At 49.7% G+C, this 16,835-nt stretch overlaps 1 protein-coding gene across 2 annotated transcripts in view; it reads right to left on the bottom strand.

The window, feature by feature from the left end:
• The window catches only part of PPP4R2 (protein phosphatase 4 regulatory subunit 2), a 189,326-nt gene that overhangs the window by 119,750 nt on the left and 52,741 nt on the right, over positions 1-16,835 (bottom strand). For both annotated transcript variants that reach the window (XM_062201272.1, XM_062201271.1), the window contains 2 exons: positions 3,575-3,826; positions 2,025-2,148 (listed from right to left, as the gene is read on the bottom strand). In XM_062201272.1, the coding sequence (XP_062057256.1) occupies positions 2,025-2,148; positions 3,575-3,826 (376 nt within the window). The remainder of the gene's footprint in view (positions 1-2,024; positions 2,149-3,574; positions 3,827-16,835) is intronic.

The following is a 16,835-nucleotide window of genomic DNA, read 5'->3' as shown; positions in this document are numbered from 1 at the left end:
ATTAACTCCAGGGTTTTTTATTTGCAGCCAAGAGTCCTAAGCAAACACCTCTACCTCAAAACAAAAATGCAGGGCTGGTGCTGTGGCGTAGCAAGTAAAGTGCCAGCAATACCATATGGGCACTGGTTTGAGTCTCGGCTGTTCCACTTTTGATCCAGCTCTCTGCCTGGGAGGGCAGCGCAGGATGGGCCAAGTGCTTGGGCCCGTGCGCCCGTGTGGGAGACCTGGAAGAAGCTCTTGGCTCCTGGCTTCAGATCAGCGCAGCTCCAGCGGTTGGGGCCAATTGGGGAGTGAACCAGCAGAGGGAAGATCTCTCTCTCTCTGCCTCTCTGTAACTCTGCCTTTCAAATAAATAAATTAATTTTAAAAACTACGCAATCTGCTTAAGAAGAAGGAAAAAGATTGCAGACTAAATTCCCTGTTACTGTCAGAGTAAAATGAATGGAAACACACCACAGCTGAGCAGCCTAGACATTCTCTTTGCCAAATTAGTATTGGGAGTCTTTCCCAGAAACGCCATAACAACATGCCTTTCTTCTTTCTAGGATTGGTTCCTTTTTGATCTGAAAACAGGTTTTCTTAAATATTTTGTTTTTTGTTTATTTAAGTGGCAGAGAGAGAGAGAGAGATCTTCTATCTCTGGTTCATTCCCCAAATGCTGGCAATGGCCAGGGTTGTGCCAGACCAAAGTCAGTTACCTGGGACTCCCCCTGGCTCTCCTACAGGGGTGGCAGTAACCCAGGTACTTGAGACACCACCTGCTGCTTCCCAGGCAGGCGTCAGTAGGAAGCGAGAATCAGAAGCAGGGGCAGGACTCCAAACAGGTACCCTTGGCCACCCCAAGCAGAATCTTAACCACTGAGCCCAACACCAGCCCCATGAAACTAGATTCCAGTCCAGGATTTCATTTTTCACAAAGGTATGGAGTAGGTGCTTCGAGCATGCCATGAAATCACAGGCAGACATCTCAACATCGGGATATTTAAAGACATAAGGAAGACCTACACGGAGCGGAGTAAGGATGACTTAGAACCCTACAGACATTTTCAGAGAAATCACAAGCTTGAATTTTCTTTTTCTTTTTTTTTTGACAGGCAGAGTTAGTGAGAGAGAGTGAGAGAGAGAGAAAGGTCTTCCTTCCGTTGGTTCACCCCTCAAATGGCTGCTACAGCCACTGCGCCGATCTGAAGCCAGGAGCCAGGTGCTTCCTCCTGGTCTCCCATGCAGGTGCAGGGCCCAAGCACTTGGGCCATCCTCCACTGCCTTCCCGGGCCACAGCAGAGAGCTGGACTGGAAGAGGAGTGACGGGACAGAACCAGGCACCCCAACCGGGACTAGAACCTGGGGTGCCGGTGCTGCAGGCGGAGGATTAGCCAAATGAGCTGCGGCGCCGGCCCACAGCTTGGATTTTAATGACAGTAAATAAGCCTTCAGCAAGGAGAGGGAAAGAAGGACATTGTATTAGCTTTAGTGGTTAACATAAAAACATGGACCAAACACACTCTGCTGTCCTCCCTTCTCTGAGCCTTATAAGAAGAAATTCTTTTGCCCAAGATGAAAAGAGGGAGATGGCGGGGGGAGACCTGGGGAGCTGAGTCCTTATTCTAGGCTCTTTGACCCCTGAACAAGCCAATCCCCCAAGGACTCTGAGAACCAGTTCCTTTCAATGTGGCAATTGTTCAGGCTCTCGTGCCTTGATTGTAATATTTTCACGGACTTTTGTGCCACACATCCATTTTGACTGCACTTCTCAGAAGAATGGCAACACTGAAAATGCCTTTTTCTAAAACTGGTGTCCAGTGTTGGAAGTTCCGACACTTGACCTTTTGCGTTGGGAACACAAGGACCAGCCCCCGGCAGACACCCGGAGAGGGGTGGTGGATGAAGGGGCGAACATGGCAGGAGAACACAGGGCGCTCTGTGCGGGAGCTGGCCCGGCCAGCAGCAAGCTGGGCCTAGAATACGCTCTTTGTGGCGAGGTGGGTGTATTCCCACACGAGCGCCATGCACGCCAGAGAACCTACCTGGGTTGAAATAGAAAATGATATTTAACAAGTCCTGGTCTCCCCATGTGATGGCATTCTTGTATTTCTGGTACAGAGGGTACAACATGTCCCCCCACGCCAAGCCCGTGGGAATCACGCTGTTCTGGAAAAAGAGAAAAACGTTAGGACAGTTGAAGCAAAGCAGCCACGCACATGCTGTCTGTGAAGGGAACAACGCCGGGGGACCGAATGGCCCTCCCTCTGCCAATTCAGGAGAGACCCCACTATCCCCAGGGCACAGGGCAAGGCCAGATCAGGGCTTTGATTGTCGCGTTTTGCCAGATGTCCTCATGGATACAGGATGGGCCACGGACTGGTAGCCGGGCCTGGGGCTTCCACCCTGAAAACCACGCCTGAAAGCAGGCCTCTTTCTTAGGCCTACTCCTTGTCTATGAAGCGTGGGAACAAAAAAATGCAGGTAACACAATTAAAGTATGTTAAAGAAAAATACCTTCCCTTGTCTTGAAATATTTATTTCCTTTCAAGAGAAAATCAGCATGTTCACAGACTAAATATTCCAACAGCATGCAAAGACAGAAAATAAAATATTCAAAGTAGTTTCCCTCCATCCACCTGCAAAGCCCATTCCCACTTGCTCTAAGAATTCCCCACAGTGATCAGTGATCAGTCTCAGATATTCTTCTGGAACCTTCTAAGGACAGGTGATTACACTCTACATCTCGTGACCTGCTTGCCAACTGGCTTTTTTTTCCTCAATATTTCTTAGTGATTTTATCATCTCCCTCATATATCAACCTATGATTTTTTTTTAATAGGACAGTAGTTTTGTTTTGTTTTTTTTTTCTTTGACAGATAGAGTTAGACAGTGAGAGAGACAGAGAGAAAGGTCTTCCTTCTGTTGGTTCACCCCCCCCCCCCCCACAAATGGCCGCTATGGCCAACACACCAGCCCAAAGCCAGGAGCCAGGTGCTTCCACCTGGTCTCCCACATGGGTGCAGGCATCCAAGCATCTGGGCCATCCTCCACTGTCCTCCCGGGCCACAGCAGAGAGCTGGACTGGGAGAGGAGCAGCCGGGACTAGAACCCGGCACCCATACGGGATGCCGGTGCTGCAGGCAGATTAGCCAAGTGAGCCACGGCGCCGGCCCCAGGACAGTAGTATTTTTGACCACTTCTCTACGGATGGTCATTGAGAGTCCTTCCAGTTCTGGGCTAGGATAAAAGAGGAGTCGGTGAACATTGTTGAACAAATAGCTCTGTGTGCTTATGTAACTATATCCCTAGGGAAATCCCCAGAAATTCTGCATGGCCTTGAATCTGCATAGTTCAAAAACAACAGAATTCCAAAATGGAACATAGTATTCCTGAACGGCCACTCTGCAGAAGCCTCAAATTCCACTGCCATCTGGGCTTTTCCTGGACAAATACTCTAGAACCTTCCAAATACTTCTCTGTGGCTCTTTCCATCCCCACCTACAGGCCACTGTGTTTACAACACCAGCACCAAGACTCTAGGAAAAGTCAAACTCCCAATCTTTAAGGAAGGAATTTTGCAACACTTTGTTACCTTGAACTGGGTGCTTCTTATCCGGGTCAGATTCATTAACATGACTCCCGAGTTCACCCCCGCAGAGCCATAGAAAGGGTGCCGGGCGAAGCGGCTGTACCAGCCAATCTTTGGGATCTCATGCTCGGGGGCCATGGCTGCCAGCTGGGTGGAGTTAAACTTCCTCAGAAGCTTCCAGATGTCATCCACGGGCCTTAGGAAGAGGACGTCTGTGTCCACGTAGAGAAGAGAATCCACATCCTTTAAAATCACCTTTGTGTGGGGGCCAAGGGGAGTAGGGGGAACAAAACAACACAAAGCAGGTCAGAAACAATGGAAGTGGCCTGATAAGGCAAATAATGCCAGCGATTTTCATTGATCAGTGTTGAATTCTAGAAAGGGACCACCCTTAGTTACCGTTCCTCCCTTCTCCTTGGACCTGAGGGATGCAGGTGCAGAATCAGAATTAAAATGGAGTGAGTGTGGCTAATTGCAGATCTCTTGCTTCTGTACATATTAGCTTTGCTTGCTAATGGCTAAGGGTGTATCTTGTGAAACTATGCTGGCCCAAATTCCCAGGAACTCGGTTGACCAAAATGTCTCCTTCACTGTTGTCTTACCACCATATCTTGGATCTACTATTGGGTTTGTTATTGTTAACTATTATCTTACAACCATATTCTGTTTTTTCTTTTTATTGTTCACTGCATACCAGGGGCCCGGTTCGAAATTGTGAACCCTAGTGTACAGAATACTATAAAAAGCTGTGTAACCCACTGTTGGGGGCCGCACTCTGGTAAGGAGTGTTGGTCCTGGTCAGTGGCTGGTCCGATCAGTTACCTTGCCTCTCATTTTCAATAAAATTCATTTTTTTTTTTGGACAGGCAGAGTGGATAGTGAGAGAGAGAGACAGAGAGGAAGGTCTTCCTTTTTGCCGCTGGTTCACCCTCCAATGGCCGCCGCATCTCGCTGATCCAAAGCCTGGAGCCAGGTGCTTCTCCTGGTCTCCCATGGGGTGCAGGGCCCAAGCACTTGGGCCATCCTCCACTGCCTTCCCGGGCCATAGCAGAGAGCTGGCCTGGAAGAGGGGTAACCGGGATAGAATCTGGAGCCCCAACTGGGACTAGAACTCGGTGTGCCGGCGCCGCAAGGCAGAGGATTAGCCTGTTAAGCTACGGCGCCGGCCAATAAAATTCATTTGTGCCTGTTACTGTTTTTTTTTTTTTTTTTGACAGGCAGAGTGGACAGTGAGAGAGAGACAGAGAGAAAGGTCTTCCTTTGCCGTTGGTTCACCCCCCAGTGGCCGCTGCACCACGCTGATCTGAAGCCAGGAGCTTCTCCTGGTCTCCCATGCGAGTGCAGGGCCCAAGCACTTGGGCCATCCTCCACTGCACTCTCGGGCCACAGCAGAGAGCTGGACTGGAAGAGGAACAACCGGGACCAAATCCAGTGCCCCAACTGGGACTAGTACCTGGGGTGCCGGCGCTGCAGGCGGAGGATTAGCCTATTGAGCTGCGGCACCAGCCCTGTTACTGGCTTTTGTAACATTCTATTTTAGCTGATGCAACACAGGTCAAGGAGTGGGGAGTCAGAAGCCAAATCTGTGACAGGTGTTGTGGTGCTGCTGCTTAAGCCACAACTTGGGATGCCTGCATTCCATACTGCTGGCTGCTTCAAGTCCTGACTTCTTCCCAGCCGGCTTCCTGCTAATGCACCTGTGAAGGTAGTGGATGATGGCTCAAGTCCTTGGGTCCTTGCTATCCTGTGGGAGACCCACATGGTGGAGTTCCTGGCTCTTGGTTTCAGACTGGCCCATGCTTGGTTGTTGTGACCATTTGGGGAATGAGCCAACAGATGGAAGATTCTCTCTCCCTCTCTCTCCCTCTGCCTTTGAGATAAATAAATATTTAAAAATGTTAAGAATATAAATCTTCATCTAGATTGGCCCAATTCTAGAACCCTGGACTACATTTGATTGAAGTAAAACTTTTTTTAAGATTTATTTATTTCAAAGTCAGAGCTACAGAGAGGCAGAAGCAGAGAGGTCTTCCATCTGCTGGTTCACTCCCCAGATGGTTCCAACGGCTGCAGCTGCGCCGACCCGAAGCCAGGAGTCAGGAGCTTCTTTCGGGTCTCCCAGCAGGTGCAGGGGCCCAAGCACTTGGGCCATTTTCCACTGCTTTCCCAGGCCATAGCAGAGAGCTGGATTGGAAGTGGAGCAGCCAGGACTCGAACCGGTGCCCATATGGAATGCTGGCACTGCAGGTGGCAGCTTTACCCACTACGCCACAGCACTGGCCCCAGAAATAAAACTTTTAAAGAGCTAAAAACATCAGCCAGTTGCTATGGCCCTTGTTCCTTCTTCTTCCATCCTCCAAATAAGGCCACCTATCTCCCTTATTTTTACCTTGGATCAGCCAGGTCTGGCGTTTCAAACCTGAAGTGGACAATCTCGATACCAGGTCCTGCCCAGCTCTGAGGGTTGGTCCTGTCTGTCCCTGATTCCATGCTGATGGGTATGACACTCCATCTTTTTGAAATTATCTTTTCAGTCAGAATTTGGACTTGGGAATAAGCAAAGCAAGTCACTGGCCGGCTTTGGGTAGAGAATAGGGATTGGCAGACTTCTCCCTCTCAAGAGCCAGAGAGTAAATATTTTGGGCTCTGTTGCAACTGCTCAAGTCTGCTGTTGGAGCATGCTAGCACGCCTGGACAAGCCTAAACAAATGAGAGAGGCTGCGAGCCAATGAAACTTCACTTAGGGACACTGACATTTGAGATGACACAAAAAAATCTTTGTGGGATTTTTTTCAACCATTTGAAAGGTAAAGGCCTGGCTGTAGTCTGCTGATCACTCAAGCCAGCCACCTTAGGTAAAGAAGCTCTCAGGTGCTAACTGCTTAGCAGATCAGAGCTTTGCCCTGGGGCTCCAGGCATCAAAGCCTTAGCTAGGACTAGTGCCACTCACCTTGTTCTGCCTTTGTCCCCCAGGCTGAGTCTTCCTGGATTTCGGGACCTAGCATCTTCCCAACACCACAGCAATACTTCTTGTGGATTGAATGTTTGTGTCCCTGCAACCCCCAAATTCCTATACAGAAGCCTTCGCCCCTAAGGTGATGGCATTTGGAGATGGGGGGATAATCAGGTTAGGTTGAGGTCAGGAGAGCGGAGCCCTCCCTTTGGAGATAGTGTGAGGAGTCAGATGGGTTAACAGATAGTCAGGGTGGTCCCAATGGAATGTGGGGTATAAAATATTAGTTACCTTCCCCAAAATCTTATCTTTAGTAAGAACAAACAGGCTGCCCTCCTTCCTTTGGAATCTCCAAATTACCATGAGAATAGTAAGGAAGCTCCTCCTGAGCCCACAGCTTATTGTGAAAACAAGTTATCAACCTCACCCTTAGCAGTCCAGACAGGATGGAAAATTGTAAATAAGGTCTTTTGATGGTTTTTGTCCCTGCCTGGTAACTGAATGCCAATCTAATTGTCAAGTTTGCACTTGAAGTTAGTACTGCCACCAGTCCCCTTTGGGTTTTCCTCTCTTGGAAGCCAAGCCCCACTCCACGCTGCACTGGCTGGAGGTCTTTGATTCTAACAAATACTCTGAAATCCCTTTGCTGTCCGCTCGGATATTCTTCTTCCACGTGAGACAAAGAACCGAGGTAACTAGAATTTCTCTGCCACCTTTTAAGAATAGAGTCCTTGAAAGTTGGGACACCAATACAGAGTGTCTTCTGTTTGCCTCTGTGAGCGAGGACACTACAGGGAGGAAGCAGTCTGCAAGCCACCAAGAGACACTCACCCAACCGGGCTGGCATGCTGATCTCAGCCCTGCAGCCTCCAGAGTGGAAGGAACATACACATCTGCGGTTTAAGCAATCAGTCTATTGTACTTTTTATTTTATCCATTTGAGAGGCAGAGAGCTAGACAGAGGAAGCCCTCACTTGCTATTTCATTACCTAAATGCCCACACATGGGCAGAGCTGAGCTGCAGCTGAAGCCAGAAGCTGGGGACACAAGCCAGGTATCCCTCCCACGTGACGGGCAGAAACCTGATGACTGGAGTCATCACCACCGCCTCCCAGGGTCTGCACTGGCAGGAAGTCAGAGTCAGGAGCCAGAGTTGGGAGTCAAACCCAGAAATTGCAATATGGGACATGGGTCTCTTATCCACTCAACACCCACTTCTGCTGCATTCTATTACGGCAATCCAAGCACACTGAGACAACACTCCATTGGGAACCCCAGCATTTAACACTGAGCAGCGGTCAGATGTGACACAGGTATCCCAGGGATTTCAGACTACAGCAGTTTCAGTGCCTACATGAATAGCTGCAGGATTTACCTTTCTCTCCCCATCAACTAGAGGAATGGATTTTATAAACCAGGAAAACCAAACTGAAAACAGTGATCATCTACTGCTCATAAAGATTATATTGGGGTCAGCAGTCCGGGGCAGGGGTGAAGCTGCCACCTGAGATGCCCACATCCCATATTGGAGTATTACTCCTCTTCTGATCCAGCTCCCTGCTAGTGCACCTGGGAAGCAGCAAATGATGGCCCAAGTACATGGGCTCCTGCCACCCATGTCGGGGACTTAGCTGGAGTTCCTGGCTCCTGGCTTCAGCCTGGCCCCGTTCTGGCTGTTATGGCCATTTAGGGAGTGGACCAGCAGATGGGAAATCTCTACTCTTTTCTGTCTCTCTCTCCCCCCCTTTCAAATAAATAAATTATTTTTATATCCATCTTCATAATTTGAAGACCCTAAATTAATTAGGATGGATTCTATAAATACACAAACCATTTTTAAAAATCTACCCATTCTCCTTGTTGTTTCTTTTTTTTTTTTAATTTATTTTATTTATTTGAAAGAGTTACAGAGAGAGGTAGACAGAGAGAGAGAGAGGTCTTCCATCTGCTGGTTCACTCCCCAGATGGCTGCAACGGCCGGAGCTGCACTGATCTGAAGCCAGGAGCCAGGAGCCGCCTCTGTGTCTCCAATGTGGGTGCAGGGGCCCAAGGACCTGGGCCATCTTCCACTGCTTTCCTAGGCTACAGCAGAGAGCTGGATCGGAAGAGGAGCAGCTGGGACCAGAATCGGCGCCCATATGGGGTGCTGGCACTCCAGGCCAGGGCTTTAACCCACTGCACCACAGTGCTGCCCCCTCTCCATATTGTTTCTTATTTTGCCATGGAAAATAAAAACTTGGTCACTGATAACGCGAGTCTCCTTCCTCTCTTCCTCCCTCTCTCTCTCTCCCTTTCTTTCTTCTTCCCATCCCCCCTTTCTCTTATTTCTCTCTCAATTCCTTCCCCCTTCCTCCCTCCCTTCCTTCTCTCCTCTCTCCCCTTCTTTCTTCCTTCCCTCCTCCTTTCCTTTGCCCCTCCCTCCATTCCTCCCTTTTTCCTTCTCTCTCCTCCCTTCCTCCCTGCCCCCTTCTTTCTTTGTTCCCTTTCTTCTCCAGAGTACTAGCAGGAGGAGCAGACTCTGAGTACCAGGGCACTTCCAAAAGAAACCCACCAATGTGGTCCCCCATGAAGCATCTCACGCATCTCAGCGCCATAATGGCAGGTGGCACCCAGGAGTCTGCAGTCTGGACTCCCTGAGTTCGAGTCTGGGCAGCAGGGGGCACTCACGCTGGGACTTCCCCCAAGCTGCCCGGTTCCTATTTGGGAAACGCAGGAAGGCCAGACCGCCACCCCACGCTCCCTGCGTGGATGGAGCTGGTGCACAGCCAGCTGTAACCGACCGCATCAACACACACAGCACTTCAGAACATGCGCTGGCCGGCGGGGAAAGGCTGCTAGGCCATCACAGTCAAGCGGAAAAGAAAGGAAGCTTTTGAACTTTTCGAATATCAGAATCCACTTACTACGTAGGCAGAAAACACGGACACAGGCCTTTGGACTCTTTCTGAAAAAGCAAACCGATTTCAGAAAGATCACTCTTTCTATGACGTCACGTCTCTGGGGGCTGATTCCGCAGCAGTGATGGCTGGGTTCACTGGAGAGGCTGCTGGTTGGCCACAGTGTTACTGGAAGAGGAATATTTACCACCAGGATATAAACCTCGCCCTTCTAGGTCCCTGAGGGAATTAGCGCTAGAAAGAGCCTCATGGCCGTCGCTGTGGCTTAACAGGCTAATCCTCTGCCTTGCGGCGCCGGCACACCGGGTTCTAGTCCTGGTTGGGGCACCGGATTCTATCCCGGTTGCCCCTCTTCCAGGCCAGCTCTCTGCTATGGCCCGGGAAGGCAGTGGAGGATGGCCCAAGTGCTTGGGCCCTGCACCCGCATGGGAGACCAGGAGAAGCACCTGGCTCCTGGCTTCGGATCAGCGCGGTGCGCCGGCTGCAGCTGCCATTGGAGGGTGAACCAGCGGCAAAAAGGAAGACCTTTCTCTCTGTCTCTCTCTCTCACTATCCACTCTGCCTGTCAAAAAAAAAAAAAAAAAAAAAAAAAGGAAGAGCCTCAGGGTCAGGGGTGGGACTGGCAGCTCACCTGGTTGTGAAGCAGTGGGGGTCCTGATCCTGCCCCACTCACTGCAGCATCCTGGGCGACCACCTCCCCAGCTCTGCTGGGCAGCCCCGGCCAAGTCAGCCACGGCCCCGGGCTGCAGGCAGCGCCCTCTGCAGGGAGCCTGGCCGCTCACTTTCAAGTTCCTTCTGCTCCAGTCCTGTTCTGACCCTAACAGTACAGCTTGGCGTGCCTGGCGCGGTGTGCCCGGCACGTACCCTAGGCAGACTAAGGAATTCAACAGCTGAACTGCCACAGAACCCCTGAAATGTGACATGCGCTTGAAGACTGATGGTAGAACAGGGTCTGCGGGATGAGTTCTGTGAACAACGGATGTGTGCAAGGAGCCACCCTGACACCTGCCGCGTGCAATGTTCCCCCTTCCTGTGTGGGCATCCACGCCTCTCCGCGGAGAGGACCACAAGGTCTCCCACTGCATCATTCCGTTTCCTGACCTGGCTCGGCAATTGCCAAGATGCCCTAAAAACCCCAGGGGGTGGAAAAGAGACCAAAGGGCAAGGGAAGGAGAAAGTAAAGACAAGGACGCCACTGAGACGCCCACAGGACTGAGCTGCAGAGAGGAAGCCCCTGGAAAGTGCTGCTAGCCACCAGCAGGAGGAGGACAGCTTGTGAGGGTGGGTTCCCTTATCAGAGCGCCGGTTCTAGTCCCCGTGGCTCTGCTCTCCATCCAGCTCCAGCTCCTTGCTAATGCGCCTGGGAGGCTGTGGGTGATGGTCCGAATGCTTGGCCACCCACCCCCGGCCACCTTCTAGGGAGACCTGAATGGAGTTCCTAGCTTCTGGTTTTTGCCTGGCCCAGCCCTGGCTGTTGCAGTAACACAGAGAGAGAGGTGAGGAAGAGAGAGAGAGAGAGATCTTCCATCCACTGGTTCATTCCCCAGTTGGCCTCAACAGCCAGAGCTGCCCCAATCCAAAGCCGGGAGCCAGGAGCTTCCTCTGGGTCTCCCACACTAGTGCAGGGACCCAAGCACTTGGGCCATCCTCTACTGCTTGGAAATGGAGCAGCCGGGACTTGAAATGGTGCCCATATGGAATGCCGGCACTGCAGGTGGTGGCTGTTACCCACTATGCCACAGTGCTGAACCCCTCACTGTGCCTTTCAAATAAATAAAATAAACCTTAAAAAAAAAAAGAGTGTTAAAGCAGGAGGTGGATGGGGCCAGCATTGTGGCATAGTGGGTAAAGCCGCCGCCTGCAGTACCAGCATCCCATGTGGTTGCTGGTTCGAGTCCTGGCTGCTCCTCTTCTGATCCAGCTCTCTGCTATGACCTGGGAAAGCAGTAGAAGATGGCCCAAGTCCCTGGGCCCCTGCACCCACGTGGGAGACCCTGAGGAAGCTCCTGCTCCTGAATTCAGATCGGCACAGTTCCAGCCATTGTGGCCATCTGGGGAGTGAACCAGTGGATGCAAGACCTCTCTCTCTCTCTCTCTGCCTCGACTTCTCTGTGTAACTCTTTCAAATAAATATATCTAAAAAAAAAAAAAAGGAATGAAATCAACAGCACAGAGATGAGATCCCACCCCCCCACCCCGTGCACTGCAGCGCATTTCACAAAAGCCAAGATATGGAGTCCTGCCCATTGACGGGTGAATACAGAAATGTGGCATGCCTAAGTGAGTATTCCGCCACAAAGAAAGGCCGGAATGCTGGCATGTGCAGCAAAATGGATGAAACCAGAGATCATTATCTTGCGAAATAAGTCAGATAAGAAAGACAAACAGCACATGTTCACTCTGCATATGTAGAACCTGAAAAAAGTTTATTAGAACTAGAGATTGGGAAGGAGCACAGGAAGGGGGAGGTTGGATACTGGGAACCAAAACGGAGTTCTAGTGTTTCACAGCACAATGGGGTGACTGTGTTTCCCAGGGATCACCTGAACATTTTATGAACAGCTACAAAAGAGGAGCTGGTGGGTTCCAAACGTAAAAACAAGATAAGGAGACGAGCCTGCTAACAGTATGATTTGGTCAGTACTCGTGGTATACATTTATTGAAATACCATATTGTACCCCATAATAGGTACAACTGTTGTCGTTCAAAAACATTTTAAGTGTCTGAGATGGAAATGCTGGCTAATCTGATTTGATCATCACACACTGAATGCATGTATTGAATTATCACACAGCATAATTCAAACAGTTTTAGAGGTGGACATTGTGGTGCAATGGGTTCAGCCACCACTGGGGACACCAGCGACCCACATGGGAGTGGCAGTTCCAGTCCTGGCCCTCTGCTTCCAGTTCAGCTCCCTGCTAATTATGCTCCTGGGAGGCAGCAGATGATGATCTAAGTTCTTGGGTTCCTGTCACCCACGTGGGAGACCCACACGGAGTTCTGGCTCCTGGCTTCAACCTGGTGCAGCCCTGGCTGTTGCAGGCATTTTGGAAAGTGGACAAGCAGATGAAAGATCTCTCTCTCTCTCTCTTTCTCTGTTACTCTCTGTTTCTCTCTCTGCTTTACAAATAAAAATAAATAAATCTCTGAATAATTTTTTTGGAAGTAACAAAGACTAGGGGCTGGAGCTGTGGCACAGCGGGTTAACGCCCTGGCCTGAAGCACCGGCATCCCATATGGGTGCTGGTTTGAGATCCAGCTGCTCCACTTCCGATCCAGCTCTCTGCTGGCCCAAGTCCTTGGGCCCCTGCACTCATGTGGGAGACCAGGAAGAAGCTCCTGGCTCCTGGCTTCGGATAGGCACAGCTCCGGCCGTTGCTGCCAATTGGGGAGTGAAACATCAGATGGAAGACCTCTCTCTCTCTCTCTCTCTCTCTCTGCCTCTCCTCTCTTTTTTAACTCTTTCAAATAAATAAATAAATCTTTTAAAAAATAAAGAAACATCTTTAAAAAAAAAGAAGTAACAAAGCCTACCACTAAAAAAAGGCAATAGCTGAGCACTTCAATGTAAATAATAACCTAGTCAAATAATTAGGTAAATAAGGATTTATTTATTTTATTTGAAAAGCAGAATTAGAGAGAGAGAGAGGGAGAGAGAGAGAGAGAGAGAGAGAGAGGTCTTCCATCCACTTACTCAGTATCCAAATGACCACAATGGTTGGAGTTGGACCAGACCCAGGCCCACATGAGTGGCAGAGGCCTAAGCACCTGGGTTATCTACCACTGTCTTCCCAGCTGGATCAGAAATGGAGCAGCCGAGATTCTAATTGGTGCTCATATAGAATGCCAGTATCCCAGGTGGTAACTTAACCCAAGGCACCACAACGCTGGCCCCAATAATTAGATAAATAAAATGCTATTTTGACTGAACAGTTCACTTGTACAGAACTTATATACTAGGTACTATTCAATGAGGTTTCCAATATTAACTCATTCATCCTCACAACCACCTAAATGAGGTAGTCCTATTATTATCGCCATTTTATAGATGAGGAAATTGGAATACAGAGAGGTTAAGTTATTTGCCCAAGGTCACACAGCTATTCTAAATATTCACGTAGCAATGTTTTTTTTTTTTGTCAACTCATTAACATAAAGTAATAATAGCCCCTCTCACTGACTTAGCGCCCATTGTGGGCATCACATACATACATACACACACACACACACACACTATTGCTGGTGCCTCCCCTCTGTTCAGGGTGGTATTCTTACCCTAGTTTGACAGATGGGCCTAGGTGGCTTGCTGAGGGTCACTACCAGAACATGGCAACACCTGGATGAAACCACGGGTCTCTGACACCAAAGCCCCAGTTCTTTATGCTCTACCATAGTGACACTCACCTCCCACAGAGCCCAGGAGCACCTTTCACTGTGCAAACAAACGGCGTGGTCAGTGTTGAGCAGTTTTTTTTTTAAAGATTTTTTCATTTATAGGAAAGGAAAAATGAGAGAGAGAGAGAGAGAGAGAGATGTTCTATCTGCTGATTCACTCTCCAGATGGCTGCAACGGCCAGGGCTGGGCCAGGTCAAAGCCAGGTCCAAGAACTCCATCCAGGTGTCCCATGTGGGCAGCAGGGACCCAAGTACTTGCGTCATCATCTGTTGCCTTCCTAGGCTCATTAGAAGGAAGCTGGATCGGAAGCTGAGCAGCTGGGACCAGAACTGGCACTCAACATGGGATGCCAGCATCATATGTGTCCCACTGTGTCACAGTGCTGGCCCCCGAGTAGTTCTTAAACTTTAATGTACACAAGCCTCCCCTAACAAGCTGAAGTTGGTCTGCAATGCAGGTTCTCACGCCCTAGCTCCAGATGCTGAATGATTAGGTCCGAGCGGGCTGCAGGAGTCCACAGGCTTGTCTTGAACATTCTTGTGGTGAGAATGTCTTAGGCTTACAAAAGAGCTGCAGAGAAAGCCTGCAGCATTCTTACGGACTCTCCACCTAGCATCAAGAGCAAGAACCTAACCCTGCTACAACGAAGGGACAAGACTTATATGGGTGTCACCAGTGTTCTTGCCAATCTCCTTTTCCTTTTTTTTATTTTATTTTATATTTTTAAAATTTTTGACAGGCAGAGTGGACAGTGAGAGAGATAGAGAGAAAGGTCTTCCTTTTTGCCGTTGGTTCACCCTCCAATGGCCGCCGCGGTAGGTGCGCTGTGGCTGGCGTACCGCGCTGATCCGATGGCAAGAGCCAGGTGCTTCTCCTGGTCTCCCATGCGGGTGCAGGGCCCAAGCACTTGGGCCATCCTCCACTGCACTCCCTGGCCACAGCAGAGAGCTGGCCTGGAAGAAGGGCAACCGGGACAGGATCGGTGCCCCGACCAGGACTAGAACCCGGTGTGCCGGCGCCGCAAGGCGGAGGATTAGCCTATTGAGCTGCGGCGCTGGCCTCCTTTTTTTTTTTTTTTTAAGCTTTATTTATGATTTATTTGAAAGCCAGAATCTGCTGATTCACGCCCCCAATGGCCACAATGGCCAAGGCAGGAGCCAGGAGCTCCATCCTGGTGTTTCACAAGAGTGGCAGGGACTCAAGCTCTTGGCCCGTTAATCTACTTCTTTCCCATGTGCATTAGAAGGGAGTTGTTCTGGAAGCAGAGCAGCCAGGACTTACACCGCTGCTCGGACACGGGATGTCAGTGTCACAAGCAATGTCTCTGCAGACAGCTGGTCAGCTGCCTTGCACCAATGGCCTCGCTTCCCAGCCTGCTGTCTTCTCCCGAGCAGCCAGGGGGACGTGCACCACAGCAGGGCCCGGCCCTTCTCCACGTGGACCCATGTGACGCTCACAGGCCCTGCGCTTGGTCACCTCAGCCTCTACCGCGTGGGGGAGGTGCTGTTGGCCAAGGTAGTTTTCCTCCTGGAACATGGGCTACTTCCCCCTTTGTAAGTACTAAATATTTTAGAGGAGAGACTTTGAAACCATGCAAATATCCCGTTCCTGTAGCATCCCAGGTAGAGTTTACCTGCAGCAATTGTCAGCATGATATTCTAGGGGCAGCATTCTATTTCTCTCATTCTTCTTCCCCATAATCATTGGAATTCTTTGGTAAGGAAGAGGTGTCATTTCTCCCCACATTTATTTATTATAACAGGCAGCTTCAAAAAGTTAATGGAAAATATGCACTATGAATAAAGCAGGCACGAATTTTAAAAATGTTTTCTAGCAAAACAAACTTATCTTTTAGGCTTTTTTTTTTTTTTAAGATTTTATTTATTTATTTGACAGGTAGAATGACAGACAGTGAGAGAGAGAGACAGAGAGAAAGATCTTCCTACCATTGGTTCACTCCTTAAATGGCCACAACAGCTGGAGGTACGCAGATCCAAAGCCGAGAGCCAGGTGCTTCTTCCTGGCCTCCCATACGGGTGCAGGGGCCCAAGGACTTGGACCATCTTCTACTGCTTTCCCAGGCCACAGCAGAGAGCTGGACTGGAAGAGGAGCAACCGGGACTAGAACTGACACTTATATGGAATGCCGGCGCCGCAGGCAGAGGATTAACCTAGTGCATAATGGCGCTGGAACATTCTTTTTTTTTTAAGATTGATTTATTTATTTGAAAGTCAGAATTACAGAGAGAGAGGGGAGGCAGAGAGAGAGAGGTCTTCCATCCACTGGTTCACTACCCAAATGGCTGCAATGGCAGGGACTGGGCCAGGCTGAAACCAGGAGCCAGGAGCTTCATCTGGGTCTTCCAAGGGAGTGCAGGGGCCCAAGCACCCAGGCCATCTTTTACTGCTTTCCCAGGTGTGTTAGCAGGGAACTGGATTGGAAGCGGAGCAGCCCATATGGGATGCCAGCGCTGCAGTTGGTGGCTTAACCCACTGCACCACAGCGCCAGCCCCTTACCTTTTAAGTTCAACCAATTTTCCAAGTGGCTCTGATTCTTTTTATTATAGGATGGAATTCAGAAATCAGTTATCTGGGTGCAGGTGTGTTCATTGTTTTTGGGGTGTCACTGCTTTTAGCTTCTCTCAGTGGATAGAATTAGGAAACACAAACATACATAGATGCCTACCCACCCATGTATGCATGCATATTGATAATTAATGCTATCTCTATTTATGTGAGTAAATACACAATGTCTTCGGATGACACCAACAGACCTTTCTGGCTGGCATGGGAATCCATGATTTGGAAGGAAAGACAGCAAGTGAATGCAAAGGGCCCTGAACGCTAGACTCAGAGGCTTGAAATCAATCCTGCAAGGGAACAGGAACTCTGAACCCTGCTGAGGAGCCCAGCATGCAAACACCAGAACCCCAGGAGTGGTGTGTAGCCAGGAAGGGCCGCAGGTGGCAGGGGACAAGCAAACAGGCCACTACAATAGCCCTTTTCTCTGTCA

This window comes from Lepus europaeus, chromosome 9, assembly GCF_033115175.1.
Source record: "Lepus europaeus isolate LE1 chromosome 9, mLepTim1.pri, whole genome shotgun sequence".
NCBI lineage: Eukaryota > Metazoa > Chordata > Mammalia > Lagomorpha > Leporidae > Lepus > Lepus europaeus.
This window is presented reverse-complemented; position numbering and strand designations above follow the sequence as displayed.